Consider the following 21,009-nt stretch of genomic DNA (forward strand, 5'->3'; position numbering starts at 1 on the left):
AGGCTCCTAGTGATCGGCCAAAAGTCAGCCAGCCCACTTTCTTGCCTATATCAGGACTGGAACTCACAGTCTCCTGGTGTTTGGCTCAAAGTCAGCCAGCCCTGTTTCCTGCCTAAAGGAGGACTAGAACTCACAGGCTCCTAGTGATCGGCCAAAAGTCAGCCAGCCCACTTTCTTGCCTATATCAGGACTGGAACTCACAGTCTCCTGGTGATTGGCTCAGAGTCAGCCAGCCCTTTTTCCTGCCTAAAGGAGGACTAGAACTCACAGTCTCCTAGTGATCGGCCAAAAGTCAGCCAGCCCACTTTCCTGCCTATATCAGGACTGGAACTCACAGTCTCCTGGTGATTGGCTCAAAGTCAGCCAGCCCTGTTTCCTGCCTAAAGGAGGACTAGAACTCACAGGCTCCTAGTGATCGGCCAAAAGTCAGCCAGCCCACTTTCTTGCCTATATCAGGACTGGAACTCACAGTCTCCTGGTGATTGGCTCAAAGTCAGCCAGCCCTGTTTCCTGCTTAAAGGAGGACTAGAACTCACAGGCTCCTAGTGATCGCCCAAAAGTCAGCCAGCCCACTTTCTTGCCTATATCAGGACTGGAACTCACAGTCTCCTGGTGATTGGCTCAAAGTCAGCCAGCCCTGTTTCCTGCCTAAAGGAGGACTAGAACTCACAGTCTCCTAGTGATCGGCCAAAAGTCAGCCAGCCCACTTTCCTGCCTATATCAGGACTGGAACTCACAGTCTCCTGGTGATTGGCTCAAAGTCAGCCAGCCCTGTTTCCTGCCTAAAGGAGGACTAGAACTCACAGTCTCCTAGTGATCGGCCAAAAGTCAGCCAGCCCACTTTCTTGCCTATATCAGGACTGGAACTCACAGTCTCCTGGTGATTGGCTCAAAGTCAGCCAGCCCTGTTTCCTGCTTAAAGGAGGACTAGAACTCACAGTCTCCTAGTGATCGGCCAAAAGTCAGCCAGCCCACTTTCCTGCCTATATCAGGACTGGAACTCACAGTCTCCTGGTGATTGGCTCAAAGTCAGCCAGCCCTGTTTCCTGCCTAAAGGAGGACTAGAACTCACAGGCTCCTAGTGATCGGCCAAAAGTCAGCCAGCCCACTTTCTTGCCTATATCAGGACTGGAACTCACAGTCTCCTGGTGATTGGCTCAAAGTCAGCCAGCCCTGTTTCCTGCTTAAAGGAGGACTAGAACTCACAGGCTCCTAGTGATCGGCCAAAAGTCAGCCAGGCCACTTTCTTGCCTATATCAGGACTGGAACTCACAGTCTCCTGGTGATTGGCTCAAAGTCAGCCAGCCCTGTTTCCTGCCTAAAGGAGGACTAGAACTCACAGTCTCCTAGTGATCGGCCAAAAGTCAGCCAGCCCACTTTCCTGCCTATATCAGGACTGGAACTCACAGTCTCCTGGTGTTTGGCTCAAAGTCAGCCAGCCCTGTTTCCTGCTTAAAGGAGGACTAGAACTCACAGGCTCCTAGTGATCGGCCAAAAGTCAGCCAGGCCACTTTCCTGCCTCAATCAGGACTAGAACTCAGTCTCCTGGTGATTGATCCAAAGTCACCCAGTCAGCTTTCACAATCTAGAACTCCTAGTCTCTGGTTTCTAAGCTAAGAATTAATATTGTTATAATAATAAACCTCGTTAAAAAAGACTGGTGAATGCCTCTTGGTTCACAAATGTTTCAGAGGTGTCCTTGGAAAAGGAATTTTTGGGGCTTAAATAAATTTTTTTTCCCCCCAAAACTTGAGAGTCTTCCTTTTGTTTATACCACTCAATCTCCTGGACTTGTGCCTGATTCAATGGCACTTAAACGTAAATATTATTATTCATTCTGTACTTTTATGTTCCTCCTTTATATTTTTACTGGCCTTTGAGATTATCCTCCTGTTTTGTTAAAAACCCTCCTCTTTCATTACAGGTAGTCCTCGACTTACGACCGCAAGGGCAGCCAAAGGGCCAAATGTGGCTGGGGGGGGGCATAAAAGGCCCCGATTTGGTCTAAGACAGGGGTCTCCAATCTTGTCAACTTTAAGGCTTGTGGACTTCAATTCCCAGAATTCCTCAGCCAGCTTTGCTGGCTTAAAGTCTTAAAGTTGACAAGGTTAGAGACCCCTGGTTTAAGAGAACTGCCAGAACATTTGCATAAGGCATTTTCAGGTCATTGGGAAAAGTCCTCAAAGGTAACCAGAATTAAGAAGCTCACCAACCGTGGTGAAGAATGTCATGGTCCATGAGCTTCTGCATCAGCCGGATGCCTGTCTCACGGTCAGGGGCCTCTTTGTGGTCAATCAACCAGTCGATGAGCTCCTTGGCCACGAAGCAATTCGGGTAGGTGCGGAGGTGATAACGGCGATCCTTTATAAGCTTGCCGTCATGAAGACGAAGCCTAGGAGGGAAAAATAGCAATAGCAATAGCAATAGTACTTAGATTTATATACCGCTTCATAGTCCTTTACGGCCCTCCAGAAGTGGTTTACAGAGTCAGCCTATGGCCCCCCAACAATCTGGGTCCTCATTTTACCGACCTCGGAAGGATGGAAGGCTGCCAGGTCACGTCCGAACTCATGGCTATGGGCAGAGTTAGCCTGCAATACTGCATTCTAACAGTAAGTAAGTAAGTAAGTAAGTAAGTAAGTAAGTAAGGAAGGAAGGAAGGAAGGAAGGAAGGAAGGAAGGGCAATAGCATTAGCACTTAGATTTATATACCACTTCACAGTGCTTTACAGCCTTCTCTAAGCAGTTTACAGAGTCAGCCTCTTGGCTCCAACAATCTGGGTCCTCATTTTACCAATCTCAGAAGGATGGAAGGCTGAGTCAATCTTGAGCCGGTCAGGTCACGTTCGAACTCATGGCTGTGAGCAGAGTTAGCCTGCAATACTGCATTCTAAACGTAAGTAAGTAAGTAAGTAAGTAAGTAAGTAAGTAAGTAAGTAAGTAAGTAAGTACAGAAGGAAGGAAGGAAGGAAGGAAGGAAGGAAGGAAGGAAGGAAGGAAGGAAGGAAGGAAGGAAGGAAGGGCAATAGCAATAGCAATAGCAATAGTAATAGCAATAGCACTTAGATTTATATACCACTTCACAGTGCTTTACAGCCCTTTCTAAGCAGTTTACAGAGTCAGCCTCTGGCTTCCAACAATCTGGGTCCTCATTTTACCAACCTCGGAAGGATGAAAGGCTGAGTCAACCTTGAGCCAGTCAGGTCAGGTCCGAACTCATGGTTGTGGGCAGAATTAGAACTGCATTCTAACCATAAGTAAGTAAGTAAGTAAGTAAGTAAGTAAGTAAGTAAGTAGGGAGGGAGGGAAGGAAGGAAGGGAGGGAGGGAGGGAGGGAGGGAGGGAGGGAGGGAGGAATAAAAATAATAAAGGGGGGAAATGAATGAATAAATGAATGAATGAATGAATGAATGAATGAATGAATGAATGAAAAAATAAATAAATAAAATGAAAAACCCATCAGCCAATTACTGATGGAGAAGATGGACTGTTCATTTTAAAATTCCACTATGAAGCAAAGTTTAACTGAAACTTGAACTAGGCAACCTAACCCCAAACCCTCCAGATTTATGGCTCTAGAATCCTGGGTGGAACCTAGGAGCAATGGAGGGGAGCGTCTCCAGGGAACAGGTTCTTCTCCAAAACTTGGCCTGAAGCCCAGAACGTCCCAAGCGATGGCTTTGCTCCGTCAAGGTCTCTCTGAGGACAGAAGAACAGCCCTGACCTACGGTGAGAACATTAAACAAAAATAAATCACGCAATATCTGATTCCACCAAGTTTCTCCAGGGCCATTTTTTCAAATTCTGTTTTGGTTTAAACAAAAGACCGACGCTTCAGAGACTCAGACGTCTCTCGTCCTAGTGGGCTAAAATCTCATTTTGATATTTTTGACCAGAATTTATTCCTCTACGCCAGGGGTGGGCCTCTACGCCAGTGTGTTAATAAGAGTGAGTTTGTAGTCTGGACATAGACTACATAGGCGTAGAGTAGAGGTGGGCAACTATGGCCCTTTTATGACTTGTGGACTTCAACTCCCAGAATTCCTGAGCCAGCCATGTTAGCTCAGGAATTCTGGGAATTGAAGTCCACAAGTCATAAAAGGGCCATAGTTGCCCACCTCCGCTCGACGCCATGTCCAGACTACAAACTCACTCTTATTAACACACTAAAATATTTATCCTTCTTTGCTTGACTGGGAAAAGTGAGGAGTAGGTGAAAAGAGAAGGATACTTTCAGGGAAGTGGTGGGTTACCCCCGGTTCAGACTGGTTTGCAAGAACCGGTAGTAAAACCAGCGGGAAGCCCCGCCCACTGCCCCGGATGTTGTCATTGGTGATCTGAGCATGCACAGAATCCCGTTGCGAACCGGTAGTGGTTCAGGAGTGGGTTTCACATATTCTTGTCACCAGTTCCCGTGCGCATACGCCTTCCGTGCCCTCGCTTCATGCACTCATGTGCCTTCTGCGCAAAATGTGGCTAAATAGGACAGCATTACATCCGGGTGGGTGGGTGCCCACTCGCAGTCTCCGCTATCAGTTTGCCCGAACCGGACAGAACTGGCTGAATACCATCTCCCTGAGTCTTCGGAGAGGGGCGGCATATAAATTGAATTAATTAAATCTCTGGATACATTGCCTCTTTACTTTTAAGATTTGCTGAGGGTATTCTAAAAATAAGCCCGCGGTGTCCATTTGCTTTCTAAACCAGCATTTCCTTAACCCTGGCAGCTTTAAGATGTGTGGACTTCAACTCCCAGAATTCCCCAGTCTCCTTGATAAGTTTCCATCTATTGCTTCTTGTCCTGCCTTCAGGTGCTTTGGAAAATAGGTCGACTTCTTCTCTGTGACAGCCTCTCAAATGTTGGAAGTCTGCTGTCATGTCTCCCCTGGTCCTTCTTTCTCTCTCTTTTTTTTTAACAGTTTATTTATATATTTTCACATTACATATCTAAGTACTTAGTGAACAGTGTATTGTCTGGATCAATTTATTTATATATAGTAATACGTTTCCCACTCCTAATTTCTACCTCTGCCATCCAATCATTTATAAAACAAGCCCCATGTTCGAAAATACTCTCTGTATCTTCTTTTTTCTTTTATTTTTAGTGTCAATCTGTCCATTTCTGTACAATCTAAATTTTTTTTTAATTACATCGTCCTCTGTAGGTGTTCCCTCATTTTTCCAGTACTCTGCAAATACAATTCTTGCTGCTCAGCAGTGGGTTTCACATTATGCTACTACCGTTTTGCCCCGCATGCACTCACCTCATGCGCACGCCTGCCTTCCACGTATGCGCCTGGCCTCAAAAACATGCCTAAATAGGATGGCTAGAGCCGGGGTGGGTGGGTGGAGCAGGCCCACCTGCGATTTCCGCTACTGGTTCAGATGAACCAATCTGAACCGGCTGAACACCAGCTCTGTTGCTGCTGTCAAAACCAGAGGTGCATTTCAGTAGGTTCTGACCAGTTCTGGCGAACCAGTAGCGGAAATTTTGAGTAGTTCAGAGAACCAGTAGTAAAAATTCTGACTGGTCCCACCCCCATCTATTCTCTGCCTCCCGAATCCCAACTGATCAGGAGGAAATGGGGATTTTGCAGTAACCTTCCCCTGGAGTGGGGAGGGAATGGAGATTTTACAGTATCCTTCCCCTGGCACGCCCACCAAGCCATGCCACGCCCACCAAGCCACCCACAGAACCCACCACTGGTCAAAACATGTAATATTAAGTATAGGTTCCCTTTATCATACTTTTCAGGTACTATGCCTAGCAAAATTATTTCTGGCTTCTCATCTATATGTTGTTTTAATGTTTTTTCCAACCATGTATCTATTTTTGTCCGCTTCTAGTCCTTCTCTTCATTAAGTTAGATATACCCAGTTGCCGCAACACATTTTCGCATCTTGCTTCATTCTGTGGAATCTCAACCAGGAACTATAAATGTTCTTTGTAAAGGACAAATATAACCAGCTAAGAAATCTGGTTTGACAAGAACTGGTTTTTCTCTCAGAAAAACCCATTTAAACCAAAAGTGACTGTTAATTTACAATGAACCCCGATTAGCCTCAAATCCAGATTGTCAGAGATAAAAACGAATGGGTTGGCAAAAGAGAAAAAGTGTCTATGTGAAAAAGAGTTCAGCGGAATTTATCAAAATAAAGGAGATAAAGCAAAATAAAGCAAAGGAACTCTGGTGGCTCTGCAGACTAAAGCACTGTTATTAACATCCACTTACATCTGCTGCCTGCAGTTACTGCAAGTTCAAATCTCACCAGGCTCAAGGTTGACTCAGCCTTCCATCCTTTCTAAGGTAGGTAAAATGTGGACCCAGATTATGGGGGCAATAAAATGACTTTATAGAAATATACAAAAGTATGAAGGCTATTGCTTAACGCATTGTAAGCCGCCCTGAGTCTGCGGAGAAGGGCGGCATATAAATCAAATTTAAAAAAAAATGTCAAACTGAAAGTCATTGATCCACAGATTCCCCTATGGAAAACAAAGACAAAGATTCAAAGAAGATCCCACTTATATATAGTCCCGGAGAATTCCTGTAGAGGTAGCCCACGATGTTCAACCAGAATTGAGACCAGAATTTCCATTGGTAAGCAAAGTGGTTGGTTGTTTTTTTTTTTTTTGAAAAAATAGTTTTTATTAAACATTTTTCACCTTTAAAAACAAAAAACAACAGAAGAAAAAAAAACAAGAGAAAACAAGACAAACGTAACCATGTAGAGTCGTTTTACAGCCTTCCGTATCAGCATATATGTTCTGTTTTTATAATTCGTACTTCCGATCAGTTATAACAACTATAATGATGTAATAACAATTAGAACAATACTAATTACTCATATCTACATTATACTTACGTTATAACCAGTAATTTAGATTTAATAATAATTGGTGATTTTGGTTAATATTTAATCAATATTAATTTAAAACTCCTACTTCTTGTTTTGGCTTCTGTTCTCTAACCACTTATACATTCTATTCCAAACTTTAGAATAATCCGATTCTTCTCTTTCTTTGAATCCATGGTCATTTTGTCCATTTCTGCACACTCGAGTATCTTTCTAATTACTATTTCATCTGGGGTGAAATGTAAAATTCGTTACTACCGGTTCTATGGGCGTGGCTTGGGGGTGGTGGTAATGTGACTGGGTGGGCGTGGCCATTTTTTTTTTTTTTTAACTTTTCAAAGCATTTTTTCTAATGCTTTGAAAAGGCTCTGCCGATCAGGCAACTCAGCTGGGATCGTCAGAGACTTTTCAAAGCATTTTTTTTACCACCTCTTCGGCCAAGAGGTTGCAGAAAAAAATGCTTTGAAAAGCCTCTGACGATCCCAGCTAAGCCGCAGGATCATCAGAGGCTTTTTTTTTTTTTTTTTACTTTTAAAAGCATTTTTTCGTCCGAAGAGGTTCTCCGAACCACCCGCCGCCATCGCTACCGGATCAGGCGATTCTGTCTGAACCGGGAGCATTTCACCCCTGATCTGAGGGTGTATTAATCCGTTTCCAATTTTGCGCAAAGGCGATCCTAGCAGCAGTTAGTATGTGTACTGTTATATATTGAAAACTTTTATCCATTTTTAGATCTAATATTCCTATTAAAACCATTCCGGTTTCAATTCTATCTTTTGTTCCATAATTTCTTCCAGCCATTTCTTGATTTTGCACCAGTATTTCCTTGTATTGGGGCACGTCCACCACATATGGTAGAACGTGGTTGTTAGGTGAGTCACTCCTGATTGCACAAAATTTTACCACGGTCATTAAGGGAATCATTGAAATTGTTAAATGAATCGTGCGGTTATTAAGCCAATCCAGCTTCCTCCATTGCTTGCGGGAAGCTTTCTGGGAAGTTCGCCCAGGGTGAATCATCTCACGTGACCCTGGGATGCTTCAATCAAATTTGGATCCCATCATCATGGGAATGCTGCAACGGTAGTAAGTCACTTTTTTCAGGGCCGTTGTAAGTTTGGTCACTAAACGAACGGTTGTAACCCGAGGACTACCTGTATATGTCATGTTCCTTCTGCAGGCAAAAATTCTTTAGTGCAAGAAATGGAAGAGGCATGAAGACTGTACATAGTGCATAAAATGAAACTATGCACAGTCTTCATTTCATAAAATGAAATGTGGGGTGAAAAAAGGAAGGTTCTACATTGAGGCAAGAAAAACCAAATGCCCAGGTATAGTATAGGTCAGTGATGGCTAACCTTTTTGCCATCGTGTGCCAGGAAGGGGGAGGTTCACGTGCGTGTGGGCCCACACGCATAATTCTATGCACCCCACCTCGTGCATGCACACGTGACCCTCCCTCCCCCCCCCCACTCCTGGCACGCGATGGCCCGGTAGGCCCATTTTTCTTTCTCACCTGGCTCCAGATCCTTTCTATGCATCTGGGGAGGGCGAAAATAGCCTTCCCAGTCCCTCCGGAGGCCCGAAATGGCCCGTTTCCCGACTTCCGGTTGGATAGGAAGTGATGTTTTTTTGTCGTTCCCAGCCTCCAGAGACTCCTAGAGAGGCTGAGCTGGCGTGCCATAGGTTTGCCATCACAGGTATAGGTGGTACCTGGCTCAATAGTAGTAACTGTGAGAGAGATCTTGGAGTCCTAGTGGACAACCATTTAAATATGAGCCAGCCTTGTGCAGCAGCTGCCAAAAAAGCCAACACAGTTCTAGGCTGCATAAACAGAGGGATAGAATCAAGATCACGTGATGGAGTTAATATCCACCTTATAATGCCTTGGTAAGGCCACTCTTGGAATACTGCATGAAGTTTTGGTCGCCATGGTGTAAAAAAGATGTTGAGACTCTAGAAAGAGTGCAGAGAAGAGCAACAAAGAGGATTAGGGCAGTGGTCCCCAACCCCCGGTCCGCAGACCGGTGCCGGGCCGTGGAGTACCTGGCACCGGGCCGCGCAGCGGCCGGGGGACATGAACGCTGCAGCGCAAAGGCTCCTGGGCCGTGCGCAAAAGCTCCTGGGCCGTGCGCAATGGGCCGTGCGCAAAAGCTCCTGGGCCGTGCCCCCACCCCTGCGCGCGCTCAGCGGGCCGCAGCGATAAAAAGGTTGGGGACCACTGGATTAGGGGACTGAAGGCTAAAACATATAAAGAATGGTTGCTGGAACTGGATACGTCTAGTCTTATGTAAAGAAGGACTAGGGGTGACATGATAGCAGCGTTCCAGTATCTCAGGGGCTGCCACAAAGAAGCTATTCTCCAAAGCACGTGAGGGCAGGACAAGAAGCAACAGATGGAAACTGGTCAAGGAGAGAAGCAACCTGGAACTAAGAAGAAATTTCCTGACAGTGAGAACAATTAACTAGTGGAACAAATAGCCTCCAGAAGTTGTGGGTGCTCCAAGACTGGACGTTTTTAAGAAGAGACTGAACAGTCATTTGTCTAAAATGGTATAGGATTTCCTGCCTAAGCAGGGGGTTGGACTAGAAGACCTCTAAGATTCCTTCCAACTATGTTATCCTGTTATTTGGTTGAGAAACACTGGTATAAACCATTTTCATTATTTACAGTAGGTTGAATGTTATTCTGTTATTACCTTTGTACAATTACTTTTGCTGCCTAGGCAGGGCTGAGGGAACAAACTAAATCCATTTTCCCTGGCTGCATACACACGCAATGCTGGCACAGCTTTTCGCACCCTGCCCCAATCAGGAAGATAAGCTTGGCTAAGACACCTGTTCTCAAACAAGAGGTGACCTTTTACAGCTGGCAGTTCCTTATCAGAATCTGAATTAATTGTCCGTTCATTGGCTCATTTGTGCCTTTATCTTCAGATGAAAGAACAGGGCATGTAAGATCAACAGTGGGACCCTGGATGGCTTTAGAGAAGGACACAATTCATAGGCCCTGAACCAGGGGTGAAATGTAAAATTTATTACTACCGGTTCTGTGGACGTGGCTTTGGGGGGGGGGGTGGGTAATGTGACTGGGTGGCCATGGCCAACCTTTTTTTTTTTTAACTTTTCAAAGCATTTTTTCTAATGCTTTGAAAAGCCTCTGCCGATCAGGCAACTCAGCTGGCATCATCAGAGAGGCTTTTTAAAAAATATCTCTCTGCCAATCAGGCAACTCAGCTAGGATCGGCAGAGACTTTTCAAAGCATTTTTTTTTACCACCTCTTCGGCTAAGAGGTTGCAGAAAAAAATGCTTTGAAAAGCCTCTGACTATCCCAGCTGAGCCGCGCGATAATCAGAGGCTTTTTTTTTTTTACTTTTAAAAGCATTTTTTCGTCAGAAGAGGTTGTAGAAAAAATGCTTTTAAATGTAAAAAAAAAAAGCCTCTGATGATCCTGTGGCTCAGCTGGGCAGGGAATTTTTGCTACCGGTTCTCCGAACCACCCGCCACCATCGCTACCGGATCAGGCGATCCGGTCCGAACTGGGAGCATTTCACCCCTGCCCTGAACCATATGGAATTGGGTACACCACATCTGCATTAACACCTTTGGCCTCCATAGGGGGCACCTGTTATAGGTTTGTGGTGTCATAAAAATATCCCAATAAAAGAAAACAGGAAACAGTAATGCAATAAATAAGTCTTACTTTAAGATTTCAGAGGTTTATTTCATGAGCAATTTAGAACATGAATAGCCATCATAACACAACTTACATTAATTTCTTGTTGTTAGTTGCAAAGTCGTGTCCGACCCATTGCGACCCCAGGCCTTTCTGTCCTCTACCATCCTCTGGAGTCCATTTAAGCTCATGCTGACTGCTTCAGTGACTCCATCCAGCCATCGTTCTGCCCTTCTTTTGCCCTCAATCGTTCCCAGCATTAGGCTCTTCTCCAGTGAGTCCTTCCTTCTCATTAGGTGGCCAAAGTATTTGAGTTTCCTCTTCAGGATCTGGCCTTCTAAAGAGCAGTCAGGGTTGATCTCCTCTAGGACTGACCGGTTGGATGGCCTTGCAGTCCAAGGGACTCACAGGAATCTTCTCCAGCACCAGAGTTCAAAGGCCTCCATTCTTTGGCGCTCAGCCAAACATTGCATTAATAACCCATTGCAATGAGGTCCAGAGACGATAGCTAGGTCCAGCAAGGAATAGCTACAGCCAGTGGCCCTGAACTCATCCCAAGACATTCTTTTTATACTTTTCTGCACACATTTCAGAACTTACTTCCTTGTACTTTCTTACTGACAGACAATCCTCCACATATACCCGTGTACATCTCAAACCGCTATCCATCGACTACTTTCAGTTCCCTATTTTCTCGCAGTTTCAACGTTCTGATTCCAAATATATTTCAAAACTACGTACTTTGCAAAATCCCATTTCACAGCAACAGCTCAGCAAGGTTCCAAATAGTTCTGATACACTTTGAAATCTTTCTATCTAAAACTTTGGTTCATGAAGCTTTTTAGGGCCTGCTATATCCCTATGGACCTGGTAGTCCAATAGGCTATTTGTCCGTTTCTCACAGTGGGCTCCTTTCAGATCCAAAGAGAAAGGTACGGGGCCAGGTGATTTGATGGATCACCTCTCCCCAATTACATCAACCTGGCCCTTCAGAGCCAAAAGGCAGGGGAAGTTGTGGGTGCCCACCATTAAGGAGCCTGGTTTAGCTAAAACAGACAGAAGCACTGTAATTTAACACCAGCTGTCTGCAATTAAAGTAAGATCGAATCTCGCCAGGCTCAAGGTTGACTCAACCTTCCATCCTTTCTAAGGTAGGTAAATTGAGGACCCAGTTTGTGGGGGCAATAAGCTGACTTTGTATAAATATACAAAAGTATGAAGGCTATTGCTTAACGCACTGTAAGCCGCCCTGAGTCTCCGGAGAAGGGCGGCATATAAATCAAATTTAAAAAAAAAAAAAGGAAGGAACATCTGGTGGGATCGAGGGAAAGGGGCCTTCTCTGTGGTGGCTCCTTACCATAGAGTTCTCTACATTTTTGGATTTAGCCTGTTCTAGGATGCTCAGACTTCCCCATTTGAAACTATGGCGAAGTATGTCCAACAATCGAGCTCACAGAGTAGCGAGGACCCCACCGTTCAACCCTGAGCTACAAATATTCTCTCCTATCAGTACTATCTCTTGTACTGGTGATTCATGAAGGGACCTGTGGGCCTTCCATATCTGGTTGCTGGAGGACATGAACATTTTACACTAACTTCTAAGGTCAGAGGAATTTTTATGGCCTCCGTTGCTGAGTGCCTTGACTTGCAGTCATGAAATGGAGATGTCAGGAGGGGTGGGGGAAAAAAACCCCAAGGCTTCCATAAGGACAGAGATAATAAGTCTCTGCATATTAAAAAAAGCCACTCAGGAGCCTGAGTGGCGTAGGAGACTAATGCCTCCTAAGGCAGCATTTAACATCCAGCTGCCTGCAATTACTAGGAGTTCAATTCTCACCAGGCTCAAGGTCGACTCAGCCTTCCATCCTTTCTAAGGTGGGTAAATTGAGGACCCAGTTTGTGGGGGCAATAAGCTGACTTTGTATAAATATACAAAAGTATGGAGGCTATTGCTTAACGCATTGTAAGCCACCCTGAGTCTCCGGAGAAGGGCGGCACATAAATCAAATTTTAAAAAAAAATTGTGGGATGCTGAACATTAGAAAGCCAGCTGGGGAGAATATTCATTTTTAATTATTTTATTTATTTATTTTGTCAAGCATATATAAGATTACAGATAAAAGTATAAACATGGTTGTGAATACATGAAATGTATGAACATGATTATGAATACATGAGATGGTTGCGAATAAATGGGGACAGTAGGACAGAGACGGAAGGCACGCTGGTGCACTTATGCACGCCCCTTACAGACCTCTTAGGAATGGGGTGAGGTCAACAGTAGACAGTCTAAGGTTAAAGTTTTGGGGGTTTGGGGAAGAAACCACAGAGTCAGGTAGTGCATTCCAGGCATTGACCACTCTGTTGCTGAAGTTGTATTTTCTGCAATCGAGTTTGGAGCGGTTTGGAGCAAAAGTTGCATAACATTCTCAGAGACTCTTCCCATCCTGCTTACAATCTTTTTGGACTGTTGCCTTCTGGCAGAAGATACAGAACAATTAAAACTCGGACCACACCTTTTCTGAATAGTTTTTATCCCAGAGCTATAATTGCACTCAACAATGAACTAAAGGGCCACCATCAGTGAGCTGTTGGACAGCATTATTTGGTCTGTTGTGTGGATGTTTGGGTGGTTCAGGGGTGGGGAATTGTGGGAGTGGGAGGGAGGGAGTGTGTTTGGGGATTGTTATGTGTGTTGGACCTGGTCTTTAGGTGTTAAGTGAATTTCGTTGGATGGGTATACTGTGTATACACGTACAATGACAATAAAGTTATTATTATTATTATTACCTTAAGTTTGTATTTAGTGTGCGTTCGTGTATTGTTGGGGTTGAAGCTGAAAAAATCATTGACAGGTAGGACGTTGTGGCAGATAATTTTATGTACTTTATTTGTTTGTTTCTTTATGTTTGGTTTGGTTTGGTATCTTTACTACGTTATAGGTAACTCAACGTGGCAAACATACATAGTACTCCTTCCTCTTTGTCTTTTCCCACCAAACCGGCCTGGTGAAATGGGATAGACTGAGAGAGAAGGACTAGCCCAAAGTCCCCCAGCCAGCTATCATGCCTAAGGCAGTACTAGAATTCACCATCTCCTGGTGATTGGTCCAAATCACATAGGCAGCTTTCATGCCTAAAGTGGGATTCGAACTAGAACTCACCATCTGCTGCTGATTGGTCCTAGTCACCCAGCTGGCTTTCATGCCTAAGGCGGTACTAGAACTCACCATCTCCTGGCTTCTAACCTTGTGTCTTCACTACAGAGATCAAACTGGCTCTTATTATGAGTCATTAATCATATAAGATGCTCAAAATCCTAACAGTGTTTGCCCTTCCCTCCTTCTCATATGAAAGCGAGTAAAGGAAGGTGGCTCAGTGGCTAAGACACTGAGCTTGTTGATCGAAAGGTCGGCAGTTCAGTGGTTTGAATCCCTAGTGCCGTGTAATGGGGTGAGCTCCCGTGACTTGTCCCAGCTTCTGCCAACCTAGCAGTTCGAAAGCACGTAAAAAATGCAAGTAGAAAAATAGGGACCACCTTTAGTGAGAAGGTAACAGTGTTCCGTGCGCCTTTAGCCTTTAGTCATGCCGGCCACATGACCATGGAGATGTCTTCAGACAGCGCTGGCTCTTTGGCTTTGAAACGGACACGAGCACCGCCCCCTAGAGTCGGGAACGACTAGCACATATGTGCGAGGGGAACCTTTACCTTTAAAGGAAGAGCAATTTCTTTTTTTAGTGAAATCTTTCTTGTTTTCCCAAACTGAACTCATATTTTGCTCCTGGTCTTGAGTTCAGATTTTGATAACATAACTTCTTCAATGACATTTCAGAATAACAGAGTTAGGAGGGACCTTGGAGGTCTTGTAGTCCAACCCCCAATGTTAGAGCACCTGCAGTTTCTGAAGGCAACCCGTTCCACTGATTAATTGTTCTCACTGTCAGGAAATTCCTCCTGAGTTCTAGGTTGCTTCTCTCCTTGATTAGTTTCCATCCGTTGCTTCTTCTCCTACCTTCAGGTGCTTTGGAGAATAGCTTGACTCCCTCTTCTTTGTGGCAGCCCCTGAGATGTAGCTGCATAGCAGAGAGCTTCTGGGCCTTTGGCTCTGATCTCCCTTTGGAAGAAAAAGTGGAACCTGGAATCTTTCTCAGCTAGTTCCGAAAACGTAGGTTTCAAATTCCACCAAGTCTGGAATTTGAAACGGAGCTTTCATTAAAGACATTAAACAGGCTTTTTGGGGTCTTTGACTCTCTGGTTGAATGTGTAGACTTGGAGACTTTCCTTGCAAAAGGCAGCACAGAGGCATTGCTTGTTCAGAATGAATAGCTGTTCAGAATTAAGTATTTGGTAGACGCTGTCTACAAGGTATGAAAACGATGGAACTTCTAAATGAACTTCTTTGATTAGAGAAAAAAACTATTTACATTTATGGTGTAATTTATGGTATAGGCCAGGGTCTCCTGTTTGAGCAGGGGTCTGGACTAGAAGACCTCTAAGGCCCCTTCAATCTCTATTCTGATTCTGATTCTTATCCTGCCCTCAATGCTCTCTTCCCTGTGATAGCCCTTAAATATTGAAAGTTTACTATTGTATCTCCCCTGAGCTTTCTCTTCACTGGGCTAGCCTATGTCATCGGCAGGAGAGGACTCCGAGAGTGAAGGAGAGGAGTTGGCAAGGCCTCCCTCTCCCTCGGTGTCCGCCGAAGGGCAAGAGATAGGGCCGGGGCCAAGCACGTCCACGCAGCCACAGGTGGACAGTGATGAGGGAAATGAGTCTTGGCTGGATCCTCGACAGCGTCGCAGAGATAAGCGTGCACAACAGAAGAAAAGGCGTGACAGAGATTAGGCTGAGTCACTGAACCACACCCCACAGGGTATAAAAGGGAGCGTGGTGGCCAGTCAAGCCTTGTGACAAACAAAGCTGAAAGCTTCCACGCCATTCTGCATTGCCAGACTTTTGCTATAGGCTTTGCTGGATTATATTTGGACTTGATTTACTCTGTAATTATTGAACATTTTACTTTGATGTACCAGAAGCGGAGAGACGTTATCTCTTCCCTTCGTGAGTAATAAACTTTTGGCAGGCAGCCACTAGGTTGCTGCCAAGTTCCGTTATCATAAGGAAAAGGGTTTTGTCGGCTGGTTTGGTTTTTAACTCTTGGACGTCTGTTGGTGTGTGTGCGTGTGGGACGGGGACAGAACAACTTCGTTCCCTTAACCGGGCATTGAACGGTTTAGCCTCTAAACCCCCGATATCTTGGCTGCTCTTCTCTGCGCTCTTTCTAGGGCTATGATGGCGAACCTATGGCATGCGTGCCACAGGTGGCACGTGGAGCCATATCAGTGGGCACACCAGCTCAGCTCTGGAGTGCATGCGTGCGCTGGCCAGCTGATTTTCAGGCCTTCTGGGCCCACCAGAAGTAGGGAAACAGGCTGTTTCCTGTCTCTGGAGGGGTGGGGGGGGGGAAGGCCCGTTTTTCTTTCTTACCTGGCTCCAGATCCTCTCTGTGTATCTGGGAAGGGCAAAAACAGCCTTTCCCACTCCCTTGGAGGCCCTACGGAGGCTAAAAGGGCCCATTTCCCGACTCCCAGTGGGACAGGAAGTGACGTTTTTTCCTGTCCCCAGCCTCCAGAGACTCCTAGAGAGGCTCCTAGAGACTCCTAGAGAGGTTCTGGAGGCTGGGGACAGCAAAAAATGTCACATCCTGTCCCACCGAGAGTTGGGAAATGGGCCCTTTCAGCCTCCGTAGGGCCTCCAAGGGAGTGGGAAAGGCTGTTTTTGCCCTTCCCAGATACACAGAGAGGATCTGGAACCAGGTAAGAAAGAAAAACGGGCCTACCAGGCCATCATGTGCCAGGAGCGGGGGGGGAGGGGGTTGTGCACTCATGCGTGTGGGCACGTGCGCGCGCGACCCTCCCCCGCCCCCCCCTCTCCTGGCACGCGATGGCAAAAAGGTTAGCCATCACGGTTCTAGGGTCTCAGCATTTTTGTCCCGTGGTGACCAGAACTGGATGCAGTGTTCCAGATGTGACCTGAACCAGTGCAGTACAAAGCAGTACTATCGCTTCCCATAATCTTGAAACTATCCTTCTATAGATGCAACCTAGGATTGCGTTGGGCTTTTTGGCAGCTGCACCACACAGCTGGCTCATACCTAAGGGGTGGTTTGACAGGACGCTTCGATCCTTTCTCACAGGAAATAATATTGAGCCAGGTACCGTCTACTCTGGAATTTTCAGATCTGTGCAAACAGCAGAACCTAGAATAGAATAGAATAGAATAGAATAGAATAGAATAGAATAGAATAGAATAGAATAGAATAGAATAGAATAGAATAGAATAGAATAGAATAGAATAACAGAGTTGGAAGGGACCTTGGAGGTCTTCTAGCCCAACCCCCTGCTTAGGCAGGAAACCCTACACCACTTCAGTCAAATAGTTGTCCAACATCTTCTTAAAAACTTCCAGTGTTTTTAAGCATTCACAACTTCTGGAGGCAAGTTGTTCCACTGATTAACTGTTCTAACTGTCAGGAAATTTCTCCTCAGTTCTAGGTTGCTTCTCTCCTTGATTAATTTCCATCCATTGCTTCTTGTCCTGCCCTCAGGTGCTTTGGACAACCTGTGTTTGATTTCTCCTGCCTAAGCGCCCTTATTTCATTCTTTTTGCACATAAACCTTCACGAAAGTATAATGTGGAGCCATTCTGCATGACAAAACGTTAGAATTGGAACGATTCCAATGGCTATGCCCAAATCTTGCTAAACCGGCACTGTTCTCAAATTTAGGACTCACGTTTAATTACAGTAAGAAGTAAGAACATTGTTACGCAACTTGGATAGGTAAATATCCAAGTTTTCCTTCTTTTTCGGCTCTTTGTGTTTTTTGTTTTTTTTTAAATTTGATTTATATGCCGCCCTTTTCCAGAGACTCAGGGTGGCTTACAGTGCGCTAAGCAATAGCCTTCATACTTTTGTATATTTTATACAAAGTCAGCTTATTGCCCCCACAAACTGGGTCCTCAATTTACCCACCTTAGAAAGGATGGAAGGCTGAGTCGACCTTGAGCCTGGGGAGAATTGAACTCGCAGTAATTGCAGGCAGCCGGATGTTAAATGCTGCCTTAGGAGGCATTAGCCTCCTATGCCACTCAGGCTCCCTACTTTACTCCCTACAGTAGTTTCTCCTACTGGGGCTTCTAGCTTCCCATGTTAACTTCAACATTTTTTCTAGCTAGGAAAAGGAATTTTTTGGGGAACATGTTAATCAGCAAATGAACTTTTATCACTCCCCAGATTTATCTATCCTGCAAGACACTTGAACCCAGAGCTAAATGCATTATGTGGCAGATGTCCAGCAATTCATTATAGAAACACAATTTTCTTACTTTGCCAAATAATAAATGAATAGAATGCTTTGCATAAGATTTTTTTTTTTTTTAAATCAACGGCATATCTCTTTTGGAGTCTGAATGCCAGGTCAACTACACTAGGAATATTATTAACACTGTTTTCTCCCACTCTGAGTAGATCTACTTTTAGATCTACTCAAACTTTAAACAGCGTTCCCCAGTCGGTCGGATGCCAACTATGCTAGAAATTCAACTTCTGGCATTCCTGAGCATGGTTAGCCAATGCTCTTGGGAGCACCAAGTTGAAAAAAACTGCTTTTAAAAAGAGAAGCCCTTCTTTTCATTGTCAAATTAACTTTGGCATCCCCACAATCTCTTGCAAAATTGAGTTTTCCTGTAAACTACTTGAATGTAAACAATCAAAATAGCCTCACGCCAGAGAGAGAGAGAGAGAGAGAGAGAGGGAGGGAGGGAGGGAGGGAGGGAGAGAGAGAGGTAGAGGTAGAGGTAGAGGTAGAGGTAGAGGTAGAGGTGGATGGATGGATGGATGGATGGATGGATGGATGGATGGATGGATGGATAGATGGATGGATAGACAGACAGATAGATTGATAGATGGATGGATGATGGATAGATAATAGATAATAGATAGATATTGATAGATGATAGATAGATAGATGGATGATGGATAGATAATAGATAATAGATATTGATAGATGATAGATAGATGGATGATGGATAGATAATAGATAATAGATAGATAGAGATAGATAGATAGATAGATAGATAGATAGATAGATAGATGATAGATAGATATAGAGAGAGGGAGAGGGAGAGGGAGAGAGAGAGAGGGGTATAGATAGATAGATAGATTAAATAGACAGAGATAGAGATAGAGATAGAGATAGATAGATGATAGATAGATATAGAGAGAGGGAGAGGGAGAGGGAGAGAGAGAGGTATAGATAGATAGATAGATGATAGATAGATAGATAGATAGATAGATATAGATGATATAGATATATAGAGAGAGGGGAGCCAATCATCCTTAAAACATAAATTAGAGAAGTTTGCAATTTCCCCCCTTCTTTAAGGAAGGAGTCCTTTGCTTGATGTTGCTCAAGTTGGACCTTTTCCAAAAGGAAAACGGGAGAAAAAGAAAAAGCGAACCTTGATCAGAATAAAAGCACAACAGAGTTGGAATTCAATATAAATCCTTCCATTCCCCACTATCCTGTCAGAGCTGAAGAAGCTTTTCGGCTGAGAAGCGAAACATCTTCAAAAGAAAAAAACCAAGAAAATCCAGTTGCCTCCTGAAAAAAAAAAAGCACTTTTGGGACAACCACGACCTGGATGACTGAGAATCTCTACAGAAGGGAGTTGGAAGGGACCTTAGAGGTCTTCTAGTCCAACCCCTCTCAAGCAGGGGGCCCTATGCCATGCCAGACAAATGGTTGTCCGATCACCCAACGTACCTGAGCTGTTCTCCTGCGATCATGACCTCCGCTCTGTGATGCTGCTCGGTGGCCTTTTGCTTGAAGAGGTTACTCAAGTTCTCCATCCCTGCCTGTCGGTTAAGCCCAGCTCTGGTGCAGAGAAACAGCTGTGAGTTGCGAGCCAAGAGGCAGCTACGTCTGGCTTTCCACCAGCGTGTTTGCCTTTCTGGACAGAACGGGGCGCCGTGCCAGAAACTTCTTGTTAGCACTTTTAACAGGCGATAAGGGCAGGCTGCTTATTTTGCCTGGAAAGGTGGAGGAAAGACCGAGAGGTAAGCGAAGAGGGTGGGAGAAAAAGGCCGTCCTTAACGCCCGAGAGGTGGAACTGGTTCTGCCTCTTGCCTTCCAGGGCTGCTCCGCCTTAGCTGGAAGCCACTAGAACTGAGGGTCAAGGGTAGATTCCCTCTGAAGGAGGAGGACAAGCTCGAGATCAGTTGTGTTGGAACATGTTGGATCTTCTCACCATTCGACACAAGATAGTCCTTGTCTTAAAAACCACGATCGATCCGAAAATTTCCGTTGCTAGTCTGATGAAAAGAAGGACTAGGGGAGACATGATAGCAGTGTTCCAATATCTCAGGGGCTGCCCCAAAGAAGAGGGAGTCAAACTATTCTCCAAAGCTCCTGAGGGCAGGACAAGAAGCAATGGGTGGAAACTAATTAAGGAGAGAAGCAACTTAGAAATAAGGAGGAATTTCCTGACTGTGAGAACAATGAATCAGTGGAACAACTTGCCTCCAGAAGTTGTGGGTGCTCCAACACTGGAAGTTTTTAAGAAGAGATTGGCCTACTTGTCTGAAATAGTATAGAGTTTCTTGCCTGAGCAGGGGGTTGGACTAGATGATCTCCAAGGTCCCTTCCAATTCGGTTATTCTATTCTATTCTATTCTATTCTATTCTATTCTATTCTATTCTATTCTATTCTATTCTATTCTATTCTATTGCCATGGTGGCACAGTGGTTAGATTGCAGTATTGCAGGCAAATACTGCCCACTGCCAGCCGTTCGATTCTCACTGGCTCAAGTTTGACTCAGCCTTCCATCCTTCCAAGGTTGGTAAAATGAGGACCAAGATTGTTGGGGGCAATAGGCTGATTCTGTAATCCACTTAAGAGAGGGCTGACTTGTTGATTGTTTGTATTGTGTATATTGTTATATATTATATATTATGATTTATGTATGTTAATAAAAAATATTTTTAAAAAAGAGAGAGAGAGAGAGAGAGAGAGAGAGAGAGGGCTGTAAAGCAGCGGTCTCCAACCTTTCCAGGTTGGCAGCCCGGCCCGGAGCTGGGCACGGGCCCGCGTGTGAGTGGCAAGTGAACTTGTGCATGCACAGCTCAATTTGTGAATCACATGAATGGAGCTTTGTGTGCGAGCGGAGGGAGGGTGTTTGTGCTTGCACACAAAGCTCCAATCGCGGAAGCAGCAAGCACTCGCGTAAGTGGAGGGGGCTTGCGCTCGCGTGCAAAGCTCCACTCACGCAACTGATAAAAGTCCACTTGCTGATGTTCCCCTAAATCTCTTGTTTTTCCTAGCTGTTTTGAATGGGGTGTAAATGTGGCTTATCTCTATGTGCCTGTTGATAGAAATACCAACTTAGGCAAACATCAAGCAGGAAACAACAGC

At 44.8% G+C, this 21,009-nt stretch overlaps 1 protein-coding gene across 1 annotated transcript in view; it reads right to left on the reverse strand.

Annotated features, from left to right (window-relative positions):
- LOC117679393 (DEP domain-containing mTOR-interacting protein-like) overlaps window positions 1–19,668 on the reverse strand; it is a 47,167-nt gene extending 27,499 nt beyond the window's left edge. The window contains exons 1-2 of the mRNA XM_087889018.1: window positions 19,361–19,668; window positions 2,214–2,392 (exon numbers count right to left, since the gene is read on the reverse strand). Coding sequence (XP_087745144.1) covers window positions 2,214–2,392; window positions 19,361–19,446 — 265 coding nt within the window. The 5' untranslated portion in view covers window positions 19,447–19,668. The remainder of the gene's footprint in view (window positions 1–2,213; window positions 2,393–19,360) is intronic.
- Between the last annotated feature and the right edge of the window lie 1,341 nt (window positions 19,669–21,009).

Source organism: Pantherophis guttatus, chromosome 3 (genome assembly GCF_059756535.1).
Source record: "Pantherophis guttatus breed Tessera chromosome 3, ASM5975653v1, whole genome shotgun sequence".
NCBI classification, from domain to species: domain Eukaryota; kingdom Metazoa; phylum Chordata; class Lepidosauria; order Squamata; family Colubridae; genus Pantherophis; species Pantherophis guttatus.